Here is a 15,726-nt window from a genome sequence, read left to right as displayed (position 1 = left end):
ACAGACTTTTGCATCTTTCATCCAGCCACTGATGTTTCTGGATTGTGAGTCATGGGGAAAGCAAAAGAATTGTCAACGGATCTATGGGAAAAGGTATTTGAATTGTATAAAACAGGAAAGGGATACAAAAAGATATCCAAGGAATTGATATTGAAATGTCAGTTTGCAGCATTCAAACTGTGACTAACAAGTGGAAAATCAAAGGCTCTGTAAAAACAAAGCCACAGTCAGGAAGACAAACAAAAATGCCATCCACAACTGCCAGGAAAATTGTTTGGGATGCAAAGAAAAACCCACAAATAACATCAGCTAAACTACATGACTCTCTGAAAACTAGTGGTGTGGCTGTTTCAAGATGCACAATAAGGAGGCACTTGAAGAAAAATGGGCTGCATGGTCGAGTCGCCAGAAGAAAGCCATTACTGCGCAAATGCCACAAAGTATTTCGCCCACAATATGCAAAACAGCACAAAAACAAGCCTCAAAACTTCTGGAACAAGGTAATTTGGATTGATGAGACCAAAATTTAACTTTTTGTCCACAACCATAAATGTTACATTTGGAGAGAGGTCAACAAGGCCTATGATGAAAGGAATACTATTCCTACTGTAAAGCACGGAGGTGGATCACTGATGTTTTAGGGATGTGTGAGTTACAAAGGCACAGGAAACTTGGTCAAAGTTGAAGGAAAGATCAATGCAGCACATTATCAACAAATACTGGAGGCAAATTTTCACTCATCAGCCCTGAAGCTGCACATGGGACGTACCTGGACGTTCCAACATGACAATGATCCAAAACAGAAGGCCAAGTCAACCTGTCATTGGCTACAGCAGAACAAAGTGAGTTAAGGTTCTGGAGTGGCCATCTCAGTCTCCTGACCTCAATATCATTGAGCCACTCTAGGGAGATCTCAAGCGCGCAGTGCATGCTAGACAGCCCATGAATTTACAGGAACTGAAGTTTTTTTGCCAAGAAGAGTGGGCAGCACCATCTGAGAAAATAAAGAACCTCATCCACAACTACCACAAAAACGTCAAGCTGTCATTGATGTTAGAGGGGGCAATACATGGTATTAAGAAATGGGGTATGTGAACTCTTGGTCAGGGTCATTTGGATGTTTTGGGTTCTCATTATGATTTAAAAAGAGAAAACACAGTAGTTTGACAATAAATGGCTTCACCCAAACGCTAACCATCAGTGGAAAAAAAGTTTTGGTGTTATCATTCATATTCTCGGAAAAAAGGCCAAGAAAGCAAAAATTCTGCCGGGTATGTAAATGTTTGAGCACAACTGTACTTAGATTTAAGTGTTTTGGTGTTAGAATTAATTTAAGAGACCAGTCTTGGATCTAAATTAATTTAGGAGTCTGATCTGAATGTATTTTGGGGACTGGTGTGGGGTCTGAATAATTTAGGGGTTTGGTCAGGAGTCTGAATTTGTTTCAAGTAGCACTCCCGAGATTTTATATTTATTCATTAATTTGTTTTCTTTTCTACCTCGTTAGCCCAGGTTGTTATGTGCACAGTGCATTTTTTAAAAAATACTTACTGATCATTTCCTTATTCCATTCCCAGGTTTATTTTCATCTTCTTCTGCACCACGTGACTCATGTCCTCATCAGTCCGCTCACACAGTGACTCCTATGTGGATCAGAAGTCGCTTTCTCAATGGAAGTCTATGAGAATTACATCCAGGCTTACGTAGCGAAAGATACTTCTGGATGATGTGTGATCTGGCTGGTCAGACGTTCGATCACATTGTGCAGATGAGGATGGGAACGGAAGAAAGAAACAATCGGTAAGTATTTTAATACAAGCTCTGGGCAGATAAAACCTATGGCTATGGGAGTAAATAATAAAAAAAAGAAATCTAGAGTGATACTTTAAGGGACTGGTATCTGAATTATTTTTATTGTCATTTTTTACCTTGTTCAAATCGTTTTTTGTGAACAACAACAAGCATTTGTGATGCACTTTTCTTAAAAGTGCAGGGATTATTATTACCTGTGCATGACCTACAGTAACCTTTAAAAATAATTGGTAGGGGTGCCCTAGGATAAAAACATTCTAGAATGCTACTTAAGGGTATGTGCACACGTTGCGAATTTGCTTTTGTAAAATTCTGCGCAGATTCTGCCTCTCTTGGCAGAAAACGCAGTTGAAATTCCGCGTGCTTTTTATGCGTTTTTGATGCGGATTTTCATGTATGCATTTTTGTAAGCTAAATAAAGATATATTATTTAGCAAAAAAAAAAAAAAAAGAATTGTGATGGAATTTCCTTGTCCAACCTCTTTTCATTCCCCATTGAAGACCATAATTGAAATAATCACACACAAAATATGTATATTTTATTCCCTGACCACGGATATATATAAAATCTACTTACGAGCCGCTGCTATAAATTCATCAAACAGACAGAAAGGGATGACAGGCTCCGGAAGTTCGCGGAAGAACATTTTCAGAGCCCCCGTGATGACATGAATATCTTCCCAATCAGGGCTGTCCAGATCCAACTTCTCCTCTGCATCATCGAAAAATATACAGTTTATAGACAAAACCTTCTGTAACATGAGACAGACATTAGTGCCGCCATCCTACAAGAATACCCCGATAATAACGTACTGCGCCAATGTACTGCCTGAAACAATACCCACTTCTGATTCCCTTCCAAGGCTGTATTGTGCAGATTACATTCAGCTCTTTTTCCACCTTTTTGATTTTTAATTCTATAAATCTGGGAAATCAGACAACTAAACACCATAAAATTGGGTATACACTAACTTCGAAGTCACACAGCGAGATCACTAGCAAGATCGCTGATTTTGTGACGCAACAGCGATCTCGCTGTGTGTGACACGCATCAGCGACCGCCCCCCCGCCGGGTATCGCTGATCGTGCAGGAATGTCCTGGGCCATTTTTTGATCGCTGGTCTCCTGCTGGCCAGCGCGCATCGCTGCGTGTGGCAGCGGGAGACCAACGATCAGCGAGCTCCCAGCGCTGTAAGCAGACGCAGGGAGCTGGTATCCAAGGTAAATATCAGGTAACTAAGTGTGTGCATCATTTAGTTACCCGCTGGGTACCCTGGATACCTGCGTGCTGGCACTGGGAGCTGGTTTCCAAGGTACACAGCGGGTAACTAAGTGACGCATGCGCTTAGTTACCCGATATTTACCTTGGATACCAGTATCTTCGCTGGTCCTGATTGCTGGTGAGTCTGCCTGTTTGACAGCTCACCAGCGATCATGTAGCGAGGCACCAGCGATTCTGACCTGGTCGTATCGTTGTCGGGATCGCTGGTGCATCGTTTAGTGTGACGGCACCCTAAGGGTAATTCCACAGATTTGCACAGAAATTTCTGTAACTGAAAATCGGTTCCATTCATCTGGATGAGGCTGTTTCAGTGGCAAGAACATGGATTTCTATATGCCCCTTGCATGTAAAAAAAAGCTATTAATATGCAGATATAGGGTTAATCTGCAGGTTTATAGTATTCTGAAGCTGCCCGGTGTACGCACTGAGAGCCCCGCTGCCTGGAGGAAATTAACTTTATTCCTCCTGGCAGCCTCGGGCTTTCAGTCACAGGGGTGTGGCCGGCACAGTTTCAGTCACTGCTCAGTGCATAGTGAGCGGCGGCTGTAACCACAACTTGGCACTGACTGACAGCCAACTATCACTTTTATATACTGCAGATTTTCCAGCACTTTGAATGCTGAGCTTTGTATAATCTCACCCACATCACTGATTGGCAGCTTTCTTTGTACACTGTGCACAGGCAGAAAGTTTCCAATCAGTGGTAGGGGTGAGGGTTAAACAGAACTCATGAATATGGAGGACTACATGGCAGCAGGTTTACTAGTCCTCGACTGATTATTATCTCCTGTTATAAAACTGTGATTTTATCAAAACTACAGCAAGCAGCCCAGTAAGCGACACATTGCTGGAATCAGGATCTCTGTCTCTACATTATGCTGTTCTCAGAATAGGTGGCAAAAACCTAGGGACACATTCCCTTTAAGTTTGCATGGTCTAAAATTTTGACAGCATTGATAAATATGATAAATATGTCCTGCACATATACTGGAATTATAGGAGTGCCATGTTTGCCTTTATTGCATATAGACAGAGGCTAAACTAGTTATAAGTAAAATAAAGAACACATGTACGTATGTGGTAATGGCAGAATACATTGAATTAAGCAAGCGACACATCATAACGATAGATAAAACAGAGATTGTTAGCTGCTCAAGAAAAAGAGGACGTTCTGAGACATATTACTACGGCACAAATGTGATATTCATACACAGACAAAGATAAATATCCATTAGAAAGCTGTGAAATTTTTTTCTAGCATCCATTGACTTGCATGCTGCGATTGTCTGCGAGAATCAGATTGCACTCGCCAATGCAAGTCAATGTCAGATACAGACCATAAGTGTGCCGTCCGATTTTTACACACATATCTCAAAGGAAACCCGACGTTTCATCAACCATGTACAGTAAATTCACAGCCCAAAATGTCCCCCCATATTTTTAATAACCAACAAAGGTTAAGCAGACAGCTGGGGGCTTATATTAATAGGCTGGGAAGGTCCATGTATATTGTCCCATCCCTAACCTAATAAGACCAGCCCTTAGTCGCCCCAGAAATGATGCATCCATTAGATGTGCTAATTCTGGCGCTCAGCTCTTCCCGGTTGCCCTGGTGTTCTGGCAATCGAGGTTATGGTTTTGGAGTTGATGTCAGCTGTTTCATGTCCGCTGGCACCAAGCCCAGTGGCTAGTAATGGAGAGGTATCTGTCAAACACACAAAGAGTCATGTCACTAGAAGCATAGCTAGGGTATTGGTTCAGGCGGGCCAAACATCTGAGTGGGACCCAAACCAGATAACCCTGATTACAACTATGTGGCACATGCTAATAGTGGATGTAGGAGAACCTCAGCAGATGACAGCACTGTTACTAAAAATATAAAATACTCCATATAGTATAATGCATCCCAAAGTCCTCCATGCAATATAATGCACTCCACAAAGGTCTACATATAGTATAATGCGCTCTCCATAGGCCTACATATATTATAATGAACTCAACATAGTATAATGCACTCTTTATTTAGGACAAAAGGTCAAATCCCTAACAGCATCAATTAAAGTTGCTCCTTAACGAGTATCTGTCACAAGGTTTTGAAACCTCATCTCAGAGCAGAATAATGTAAAGGAAGAGACCCTGAATACAGTGATGTGTAACTTACTGGGCTTCTTACTGCAATTTTGATACAATCACTGTTATATCTGCAGCAGATCTATCAGTTCTCTGAATGCTGAGTTCTGTATAACCCCATCCACACCATTGATGGGTAGTTTTCTGTGTGCAGAGGGCATAGGCAGTATGGTGCTAATCAGTAGTGAGGCATGATTGGAGCAGCTTTACTATACTGCAGGTGGTTTACTAGTCCTTTAGTGATAATCTCCTGCTGAGAAAACACTGATTTATCAAAGCTACAGCAAGCAACAAAAAAACAAACCTACAGTAAGTGGTACTTCACTGGGATCAGGAGCTCTGTCTTTACATTATGCTGCTCTCAGATTAGGTGGCAAAACAGACAGAATTTCTTTAAACATTAAAGGGGTATTCTCATGTAATTAAATTGCTTTAGTTAATTGAACAGCATGAAAATTAGCAAGTTTGCAATTGGCTTGCATTTTTTATCTGCTGTGGTTCTCTGACTGTGAGAGCTTTTATCTTACATAGTGTACAGCTTGTTACCAAGAAGACTGACTAAAAGAGTCTGACCAGAGTGTGCAGGTAGTAGCTATGTGGCGCCCCTGAGGGTTTAGTCGCCACAGAGGTACTGCACCTCCTCCTGAGGTGTGGTACCCCACCATCCAGGTAAGGTGGGGACACCTGACCACACTCCAACACAACATAGCAGTGTAGCAAAACACCCTTTGGTGGCTCCCTGACTGGAACACGAAGAGTGCTGTGAGGTGGGTGGAGCTTAGTCTGCACCAAAAGGATTGAGAAGAGTTTAGGATTCAGTCAGTCGGTCAGTCTGATGGGGTGAGAAGGAGAGAGAAGATCCCCGGAGTGGGATGGACGAGGGAAGTGCTGCAGCGGACCTCAGTGACCTGGGTCTGCTGGCACAGGAAAGAGACATTGATGGAAAGCCTGACTCTTTATAAGAAAGATAGATTTGAACGGAACGTAAGGAGAAGAGGAGGACTGAGGATTAGGGTTAGAGCAGAACCCTTCCCAAGTTCACAGCGCAAGGCCGGGGTCCGGTCCCTGAGGTTGTATGGATACTAATGGTCCTGCAGCAGACACCGGAGGAATAGAAGTTGTCACCACTTTATTCCCACACAAGACTTGGGGGCACAACAGCAACGTGAGTGAGCCGGGACTAAGTAGAAGGAGTCCCCGAAGCAGGCTACAGCTGTTTGCCGTACAAGTAGAGTTCATAGGAACATCTGACAGGAGGAACTCCAGTGTAACTCAGTACTGAGAGTACTTCACTATAGGCGCAAAAGGGGAGACGTTCAGAAAAGGCATATGTTGGCGGAGTGCTGGAAGGGAGTACTTCATCTTGCCTGGAGGTTGGCTGAGCCCCTGACCCGGTGGACACGGCACGGATGCGGGCACCTGTATGCACAACAGACTGTGAGTAAAGCTTTGGAACTACATGCCCTGGTGTCCTCCACTTATTCCTGTGGTCACACACTCCACACTGCTACATCTCTGTGCCTGGCACTGCACCATCTACATCTCCTTTCTATCTCCTCGCCTACACTGCCCTGGGACTACTGCCCTACCTGTGGAGGGCCACAACATCATTGCTGCACTACACCATCTGTCCCAGAGGATCTGTTTGCAGCGTCGGCTTAACACCTCTCTTGCCGAACACCACAGGTGGCGTCACGAATCATTCCTATATCAACTTTCAACCATTGCCCACACGTACAATGAACATTTCCGCTGTCTACAATGGGCACCCAGGGCCACGGACCGGGTCATAGCTGCCGTGACAAAACCCCCTCTTGGAGAACCGTGAGCCCGGTACCGAGTACCCCACCAGCCCTGGGGGGGCGACCCAGCTACACTCCAGGCTGAGGACTTACCTCCTGACATCGTAGTCACCTCTCTCCAGCCTATTGATTTTTTTTCATACAGCAGTTATCTGCTCACTCCTTCCCAGCTCCTGTCAAGCTTCTCTTGTCAGTCCTGCATAATCACAATCCCCTCCCCACAGCATCGACAATTTCCAGAACAGTTCTTCTAATCATTGCTCTCACTTTCCTGAGCCGTGTGCTTGTTTAAATGCCCTGTTGTTTCTATATAAAAATATAGTGATAACAGTGTAGACTTCAGAACAAAGAAAGTAGCACAAGGAAACTAATCAGAACTGTCACTCAAAGAGCAGTGCCAGCCTCCAACATTCTAGAGAGTTAGGAAATTGCAGAGCTGCGAGTTGCTCAAGAAACAATTTGAGAAAACCCTTTAATACATAAATATTTTCATTTTGCATAAGTTTTACAGGGTCGTTGACATCTTCAGACCAACCTAAACAGCAAAAAAAAGTTGGCATAAAACATACAAATAGAGCAAAGCTGACAATAGCTCTGTACACTTAGACGGACGTATTGCAGATATTGCAGCAAGGCAGAGTGGGGTTATTGGCTGGCATGTGTACAAGCTTGGCTGCGGGACATAAAGATCTACCTTGGGTGAGTTGTTCCGGAAAAAGATATCGGCCGTCTGTTGTTACTGCCCTTTCTGTAAAATAATATGTTGCCTACTGATCAATTAATGATATTTGGTAACACAGATCCCAGTTCCCACCTGGGAAAGGATGACTGATACAGTCTGATGAAGGGTCAGTTCACGCTTAAATTTATTATTTTACAAAGATTTTGAAGAAGATCAAAATCCACATTAAAAACCATTGGAAAGGAAATACTCTCACAATTTATTTTTATGTGGAGATTTACATGTAGAAAAGACACCAAATAATTGACATTATGCTTTTTTTAATACACATTGTGTGGAAAATAATGCGACGCGTTTTCTCATTGGAAAAAATAGAAAGCAAATTTGAAGCTTTTTCTTTTATGTGTATTTTGGTGCAAAATTGGTGTAAAAAAACATAACAAATCTCAGTCTGAACACAACCAAATACTCTTCGAATACTCTATGATGTGGATTTTGGAGTGGGTCAGGTTCCATATCCATGACAAAATACTCAATGTGAACAAATCCTAAGGGTACGTGCACACGCTGCGGAATGCTCTTCGGATTTGGCGGCGCGGATTTTGTAAAATCCGCAGGTAAATCTGCAGGTCAAAAGACCTGCGGTTTTACCTGTGGATTGGCCTGCGGTTTTGCACTGCGGTTTTTCATCTCCACAATGGAGGAGATGGCGGAATCCGCAGAAAGAATTGACATGTCAATTCTTTCTGCGGTTTTGAAACCGCAGCAAATCCGCGCGGAAAATTCCGCAGCGTCTGCACAACGGTTTTTTTTTTCCATAGGTTTTAATGCTACTGTACACCGCAGCAGAATCCGCAGCGTGTGCACACACCCTAATAGTAAAATGTCATAAACTAAAGTCAACTGACAAGTCACAAGGCGTAACAAGAACTCATCGTACTCTAGTGAACTGACCACATGAAACCACTCACCTCTGTCTACAATGAACCTCAGCTTCTGTATGATGGATAGGTTTCCGTTAACCCTGTAAATCCCATCAACATCCAGTCCTAGAATAGACACAAGAACAATTGTGTTACCATGTTTACTGTGCAAGTGAAAAACAAAACCATGTTGTAGGTAAAATATTTTGTAAGTACCTTTTATATTTACTGCTTCTATGCAAAGTCGAACAAATTTTGGAATTGTACTGTGCTCACGACAACAAAGAGCATCCAACCGGCAGCCAAATACTTGATCTACAGAACACAACAAGTTACACTGTGGAAAGTACATCTGCTAAAAGTATATTCCTTGTGACAAATTTACTCTTTTATTTTAATTTTACATTTTTAAAATATGTAAAGAGATTTTATTTACATTTATTATTTCCAATCTCGAGTACCTACAAGTGTTTTTAGCTACCCAGATTCACAACTTTCAAGTTAATGTGTGTGTGTGGAATATCACCATTTCTGGCCACTGAATGACTTGTATTCTCACAAGTCATTCTCACAATGTATACAGACATTATAGGAGGGGATCACAGCTGATTCTTTCTTTGAGTCTAAACATTTCACTGCCTGTTTTTAAGCAATGTTTTACATCACAGAAAGAATCAGCTGTGATCCCATGCTATAATGTCTGTATACTCTCTTTTGCGTCATCCCGTGCCCAGGAGCTGTGGTGTGATCAGTCCATGTCCCTGTACGGTCAGACACAGACAGTACACAGCAGGGGCACATTTATAAGATTATCTCAGCACAGGGACATTTTTTTATAATACATCCAATTGTGGAGATTATTATTATTCAAAAATGAATTAATTAATATGTTGACTACAATTAACTTTGTTCTTGGGACAATCCCTTTAAGGCAGTTATGCCAACCCAATGGGTGCTCACTGGATGCTCATAGTGCACATTACCCTATGTAAATATGAAAGATTTGTGCATATTAATTCCAGTAAATTATCAATTATTACACAAGATATTAATCTTTTTCTATGAAAATGATTCTGGTCAAACTTGCCTACCACATTCTGATCAAGTAATGATATTAATATATAATGAGCTGCTATTTTACAATTTGTGCATCATATGTTTGCACCAACGTGTGTCTGTCACCAGATTTCAGCATACAAATAGTAACAATTATGAAACAGACCTTTTAGACCTGATGTGACTGGTGTACTTAAAAATGAATGTAATAATGGCTGTATAATCCTGATATTGAAATGAGCAGTTCATGTGTCCAGCTATACAACAAAATAGCTCATGAGTCCAAATGTATTCAGTCTCCACTCACCCAACCTCACCGGCAGCTGCAGCTTGTACTGAGCAGTGTGAGATCTTAGCAGCAGGAGGGACAGAGAGGAGCTGTCAATCAAGCATGCATTTTTACTAATTAACTTGAGTTGATTCATTTACAAACTTACCTTTAATAAGACCTTTCTCTTGTAAGGTCTGGAGAGTAGGCCTCTTTAGTAACATCTTCTTTAGCCGATGTTTAACCCTTTTTTTATCCACACCGCCAACATTATTGCTCACCCAGGACACTGAAGAAGAAACATCAGGCATATGAGTACATGAAAATAATAAAAAAGTTCAAGTTATGCACCAAATGTATTATCACCCTCTGTAACATACAGTGATTATTAGATAGCATATAATGTAATGGATAATAAATCAGAAAGTTACAAAAAATCTATTTGAAGAGGGAGCTTGGCCATTGCAATACAGCACGCACTACTGAATGACCAGAAAGATCGTCTGTTCAGTGGATACAATGGCACTCTGGATTATGTCACTAGGGAGTCCAAAAATATTTAAAGACAGTCTGTCCAATAAGCAATTTTAGTAGAAATGTATGAAGCGTCTACATTTTTGCCAGTTGGGCCAGGAGACTTGGACAGCCAAGTATGCCCCATCTCATAGAACGTTCCTACAGGTGAACTGAAGGAGGATGGTAAAAAAGGTAAGCATTTTGAAAACACTTAAAGGGTTGCTCCACTATTTATATATTGGTGATCTATCCAAAAGAGGTAAGTAATGGCAGATCTGCAGCTCCCGGCAGTGGCCACTACAATATTGATGGAGCTGCACTGCAACTGCTAACATCTGTCCGTCACCGGCAATGACAACGACTTATCGATGGGGGAGCTGGGGGTCAGACACCCACAGATCTGATATTGATGACTTCTCCTAGGGAAAAAAACATCAATACAATCAAAAATAATGGAGCAATCCTTTAATTATTGAAGATAAAAAAAATCCCTATTAGGCTGTGTTCCCAAGATGAGGTTTTGTCTCTACGTATTTTCACTGTCAAAGTGTCTTACATTTCCTGCAAAGTGGATGGGATTTATAGAGATCCACGGCCCACTGTGATTTTTTTTTTACTCAGCGTAAACTGACCGGCAGTGCGAGTTTCAAATCCGCTACATGTCAACGTCTCTTGCGCGTACACTGAGTTTAATGCGCAGAATTTCCCACAGACTTGCTTCAGTTGCCAAAAAGCTTAAAAAATGCATGTAATCAGCACACAAAACCATTTTGTCATATCCAAATACCAGGAAGCATAAAAAACAAAGCAGCTTTATTTACAACAAAAAGCACCAACAAAAGACAAAACACAGTGTCAAAAACACAAAGAAACGCTTGTAAAAAAAAAACGCAATGAAAAAAGCAAGTATGGTCAGATTTTCTCGTACGTTGAAAAATCGGACGCGTGAATGAGGCCTACGTGTCATCCAAATAAAAGAGTGATTAATCTGCACATCGTACATGAGAACTTCCAGTTATCTTTTGCCTTTAATGGACTGTCCTCTTCGCCACCGCTCCCATCCAGGTTCTCCATACTTCCTGCTCGCCTCAAAATTATTTCCTCCAATGGATTTTCTCGTGCCTACATAAAGGAAAAGAGTTTTATTAATCTTACATTCTGGTAAACTTGTGCTGGAAAAACCGACCAGAAGATAATGTGGAAAAGGTATAGTCAATTATTGTGTGATCTTACTATTAGTTTTAGTGTACAGTGAAACGACTGATGGGTTTACTGGTGTATGGTGGGATTTGTGCCGCCTTTGTTTATATGGGTTGCGTCATATTCCCAACGCTCTCCATGGCTTCAGCATTGGAGAATCACAGACACTCTGGATCAGGCCAGACCCTGCAATCCGAACAGCCTCAGAGCATCGCTCGTAGACTGTGTAGGAAACAACACTGGTTTCCTTGGAAACCGTCCACTGCAGAAAATGGAGAACATTTTTAATGAAATGTAAATTTGATTTTAACCATTCATGAACATGAGACAGCTGTCCACTTAAAAGAGATGTTTTTCCTTTGTCAGAAGTTCGGGTATGATATACAATACTTAACGCAATCCGTGCACAAATTTTGACAAAAATAGCAAAACCTCTTTTGCTTTAAAGGTTAACCTACAGTTAGTTGAGCCAAAACCCTACACCATTAGTCACATGGGCTCTGTGGGACCCCAGTTTTCATATAGAAAAATAAACATATATTAAAGATTTTTTTTACTATATTTATGAACTTAAAGTAGAACATCTTACCTAAACGATTATATCAAATTTTTAGTAATCAACAAAATTTAAACATCTACTTATGTACTATGAAAAATCAAGCAAATATTTGGCACAAGAATCATTTATCTTATATAACTCACATAGCTATGAAGCTAGCGAAACGGGCAGTCACTTTCCTTCCATACTCGTGGCAATATGACGAAAACAAACTCACTTGGGGACCAATGGACCCCACCACAAATAATTAAAGGTGAAAGTCTTGGTAGGAAAATGTTAAAACCAAGCCAAAATCTGATGTGTTAACAAATGAAAATAACTGTTAAAGGGGTTGTCCATTACATTCTCAATCTGAATGTTTGCCTCCTTTAAAACTCAAAACACCCATACTCACCTTCGGTGCAGACGCCATTCCGGCAGTGTCGGCACTAGCGTTCTAGGGGCTCACATGAGGATGTTATGTTTTGTGAGCCTGGCGCCCAATCTGCGCTGGCGTCACTGTCCGCCAGGTACGGACTGAGGCTGAAATTCAGCCCTGGCATTTGAATTCACACAGGCCCATGTTGTCCCCGTCCCCAAGAAACAGATGGGATATATTACTAATATTACCCTGGATGGAGGAAAGCAATATTTACTACAAGGCCAATATTTCTAATGAAACCTGTGGCCTGCTGGGGTAAGTGACGGAGTCAGCGACTTGGTGCTACGTCACAACTCTTAACAGTATGGGAGTCTTGAGAACACCGATTCTGTTAGCAATGCAGCAGACAAGGCAGCCCACGACCAGACAGGCCCTTCTGGCATTTGCCAGATGGCCAGTCCAGCCCTGCTGTCCGCGCCTTCAGATATATAAGTTACCAAGAGGATTTCAGGGCTCTCTCACCCCCTCTTGACTACTTATACATCCAAAGACAGGGACAGTGATGCCAGCGCTGATTGGGTGCAGGGCTCACATGACATAACATCCTCACATGAGCCCCAGGAATGTGAGGGCCGACACCACTGGAATGGCGTCTTCTCCAGAGGTGAGTATAAGTGTTTTTATTTTAAAGGGACTGTCAGCACAGAAAGACTGTTCAAACTAAGTCCAACACTCGGTGCTTCACGGCATCCAATCATTTATATACGCCTTCCAACCTGCTTCTTTTCCCTCTATCTCCACCCTCCTTATTTGATTGACAGCTCTGGGCGGAGATAGAGGGAAAACCAATAGGTGGGAAGGTGCAGTTAAATGATTAGCCCCGCCACTCACAAAACAGCAGCTAATCAGCACTGCAGTTTTAGGGTCCGTGCGCACATTTTTTTCAGGTGAATTCTTTCTCTGTATTCTGCCTGAAAAGGCACAAAAAAAAACCACAAAAAAAATTTAACATAGTGCACAGTAATGTCAAAACTACTTGCTGTGCATATTCTCTGTCTTTTGTAATTTATTTTAACAGCTTCAGGCTTCAAAAGTGGCTAAAAAAAAAAAAATCGGTGGCAAAGCCATTGCAAAAGTGACTAAAAAGAAGCCAAAACAATGCATCTGGAAAACTGCTTCAAAACTGATGAGTCAAATCCTGTGGAGCTTATTTTTGGACTTCCATGTGCTGCTTGACATAATACACGATTCCAGTTATAATTGAAGATTAATAATTTATTCCCAACGCGTTTCGAAGTAAGAACTACTTCTTCCTCAGGGGATGACAGACAGACTTCGAAACATGTTGGGAATAAATTATTAATCTTCAGTTATAACTGGAATCGTGTATTATGTCAAGCAGCACATGGAAGTCCAAAAATAAGCTCCACAGGATTTGATATATCGGCGGTCACTTGTTTGACCATTGGACGTGCAGCAGCTGACTACTAATCCCATATGCTTGATCTCTCCTACAGCAGGTGAGTGGATCTCTTATAATTTTAAAAGTATCATCGGATAAGACCCTGTTTGCGCTTGTCTGTTCCTATAGTGTATTATATCAAAACTGATGAAGGTACACCAACATCTATAAAACGCCTTGCGCACCTACCCTAACTCCACACCGCAGCCGCCTCGTCTGGCCTCACCCTCAGGCTTCCTTCACACACATTTTTTAATGCTTGCTTGTAAAAACAGGGACCACTTATTTTCATCCATTTTTTTTATTTTTTTCTATTTAGAAAAAAAACACCACATGTGCAGGTGGATAAAAACCCAGTGCGTGTAGTGTGCTTGTTATATTTCTATTATCTTGCGGCTACTGCATTTTTGTTTTACTGCAGAAAAATGCTGCAAAAACGCCAGAAAAAAATAATCAACAAAGAAGCAGTCATTTTGCCAAATTTTCAGGAAAAAATCACCATGAAAAGTAAAGCACATAAAATGGGGGATAGAATATAGAAGTTTACATTATCCAACATCACGTGCATATAGTAATAAGTATAAAGCCCTGCATCACTATATTTCCTTCATTTAAAGGGAATGCAAGATTTGTGAACGGTGTGATAGCTATATATATATAAATCGCATCATTAAACATAAGGATAGTCATTAACATTCCTGAGAATGAGGATACCAACTTGCAAAGTGGGACAAGTGATGCAGAGCTGCTACTCCCTGAGCGACCAGCTGCGTTATCTACATAGCCTGCCTATCTCAATGTGCCGGATACAGTAATACACCGTCATACGTGCAGAAGCCATCAGCCATGTAACTCACCAGCCTCTCAATGACCCTCTGCAGGGCATCATGCCACTCCTGGACGACATCCTCCTTGTCAGACTGCAGAAGAAACTCATTGCCCGTTACCATGCGGAGCTGCAGAGGGCACAGATCATGAGGTTGGGTTAAAGCCAGCATATGGAGAGAAATAAAAATCAATTCCTGTAGAGCATGACCACCGGACACTCCAGAGACAGGAGAGAGCGCTATTAAGCAGAGCAGTCAGGATGTACGTTCTGAATAAATCCATTACACTATGCATGTGAGCTACTAAGAGACGGCCATAATTAATAAATCCCGCAAGGCAGGTTTTTTTTATCTATGTCTGATTTGTAAGGTACTGTCATTTAATTTAAAGGCATTGTCTGATTTAAAATCCCCTTTTAGGACATTATTAGTAGATTAGCTGTCCTTGTTCAGAAACATAGAGAAGCTTTAAAGAAGATCTCTTGCATTAGAGGACCCAACAACTACCCGCATTACATGGAGAGCACACTGATGTAAATAAATAGAACTGTGTAATATTTTTTTTACCCTGTGGAGGCGCTGTAAGCAAAGTAATTATGCTGGAAAAGAGAATTGACAGCACCTCCAAAAATCATACACTGATCTGTTGCCGCTAGGGAAAAATTTATATAACTGAACATGAGGTTCTTAGTTTAACATTCTGATTAGACTGTATGAAGCCCATGGCAAATGTGGCGACCCTGAGGCTCAGTCGCCACAGAGGTACTGCACCTTCTCCTAAGCTGTGGTGCCCCACCATCCAGGTAAGTTGGAGGCTCCTGACCACGCTCCAGCACTCGCACCCCA

The 15,726-nt window shown here is 41.7% G+C and overlaps 1 protein-coding gene across 4 annotated transcripts in view; it reads right to left on the bottom strand.

Annotated features, from left to right (window-relative positions):
* Window positions 1–15,726, bottom strand: part of ARHGAP9 (Rho GTPase activating protein 9) — a 217,399-nt gene that overhangs the window by 27,295 nt on the left and 174,378 nt on the right. For 3 of the 4 annotated variants that reach the window (XM_073576826.1, XM_073576825.1, XM_073576828.1), the window contains 7 exons: window positions 14,911–15,009; window positions 11,473–11,593; window positions 10,125–10,244; window positions 8,848–8,946; window positions 8,680–8,757; window positions 7,721–7,774; window positions 2,390–2,524 (listed from right to left, as the gene is read on the bottom strand). In XM_073576826.1, the coding sequence (XP_073432927.1) occupies window positions 2,390–2,524; window positions 7,721–7,774; window positions 8,680–8,757; window positions 8,848–8,946; window positions 10,125–10,244; window positions 11,473–11,593; window positions 14,911–15,009 (706 nt within the window). The remainder of the gene's footprint in view (window positions 1–2,389; window positions 2,525–7,720; window positions 7,775–8,679; window positions 8,758–8,847; window positions 8,947–10,124; window positions 10,245–11,472; window positions 11,594–14,910; window positions 15,010–15,726) is intronic. The other variant, XM_073576827.1, reaches the window with a different exon arrangement.

Source organism: Dendrobates tinctorius, unplaced genomic scaffold (genome assembly GCF_039654945.1).
Source record: "Dendrobates tinctorius isolate UK_male_01 unplaced genomic scaffold, ASM3965494v1 ptg000051l, whole genome shotgun sequence".
Lineage (NCBI taxonomy): Eukaryota > Metazoa > Chordata > Amphibia > Anura > Dendrobatidae > Dendrobates > Dendrobates tinctorius.
The sequence above is the reverse complement of the archived record's forward strand: the minus strand, read 5'-3'. Positions and strand labels throughout refer to the sequence as shown.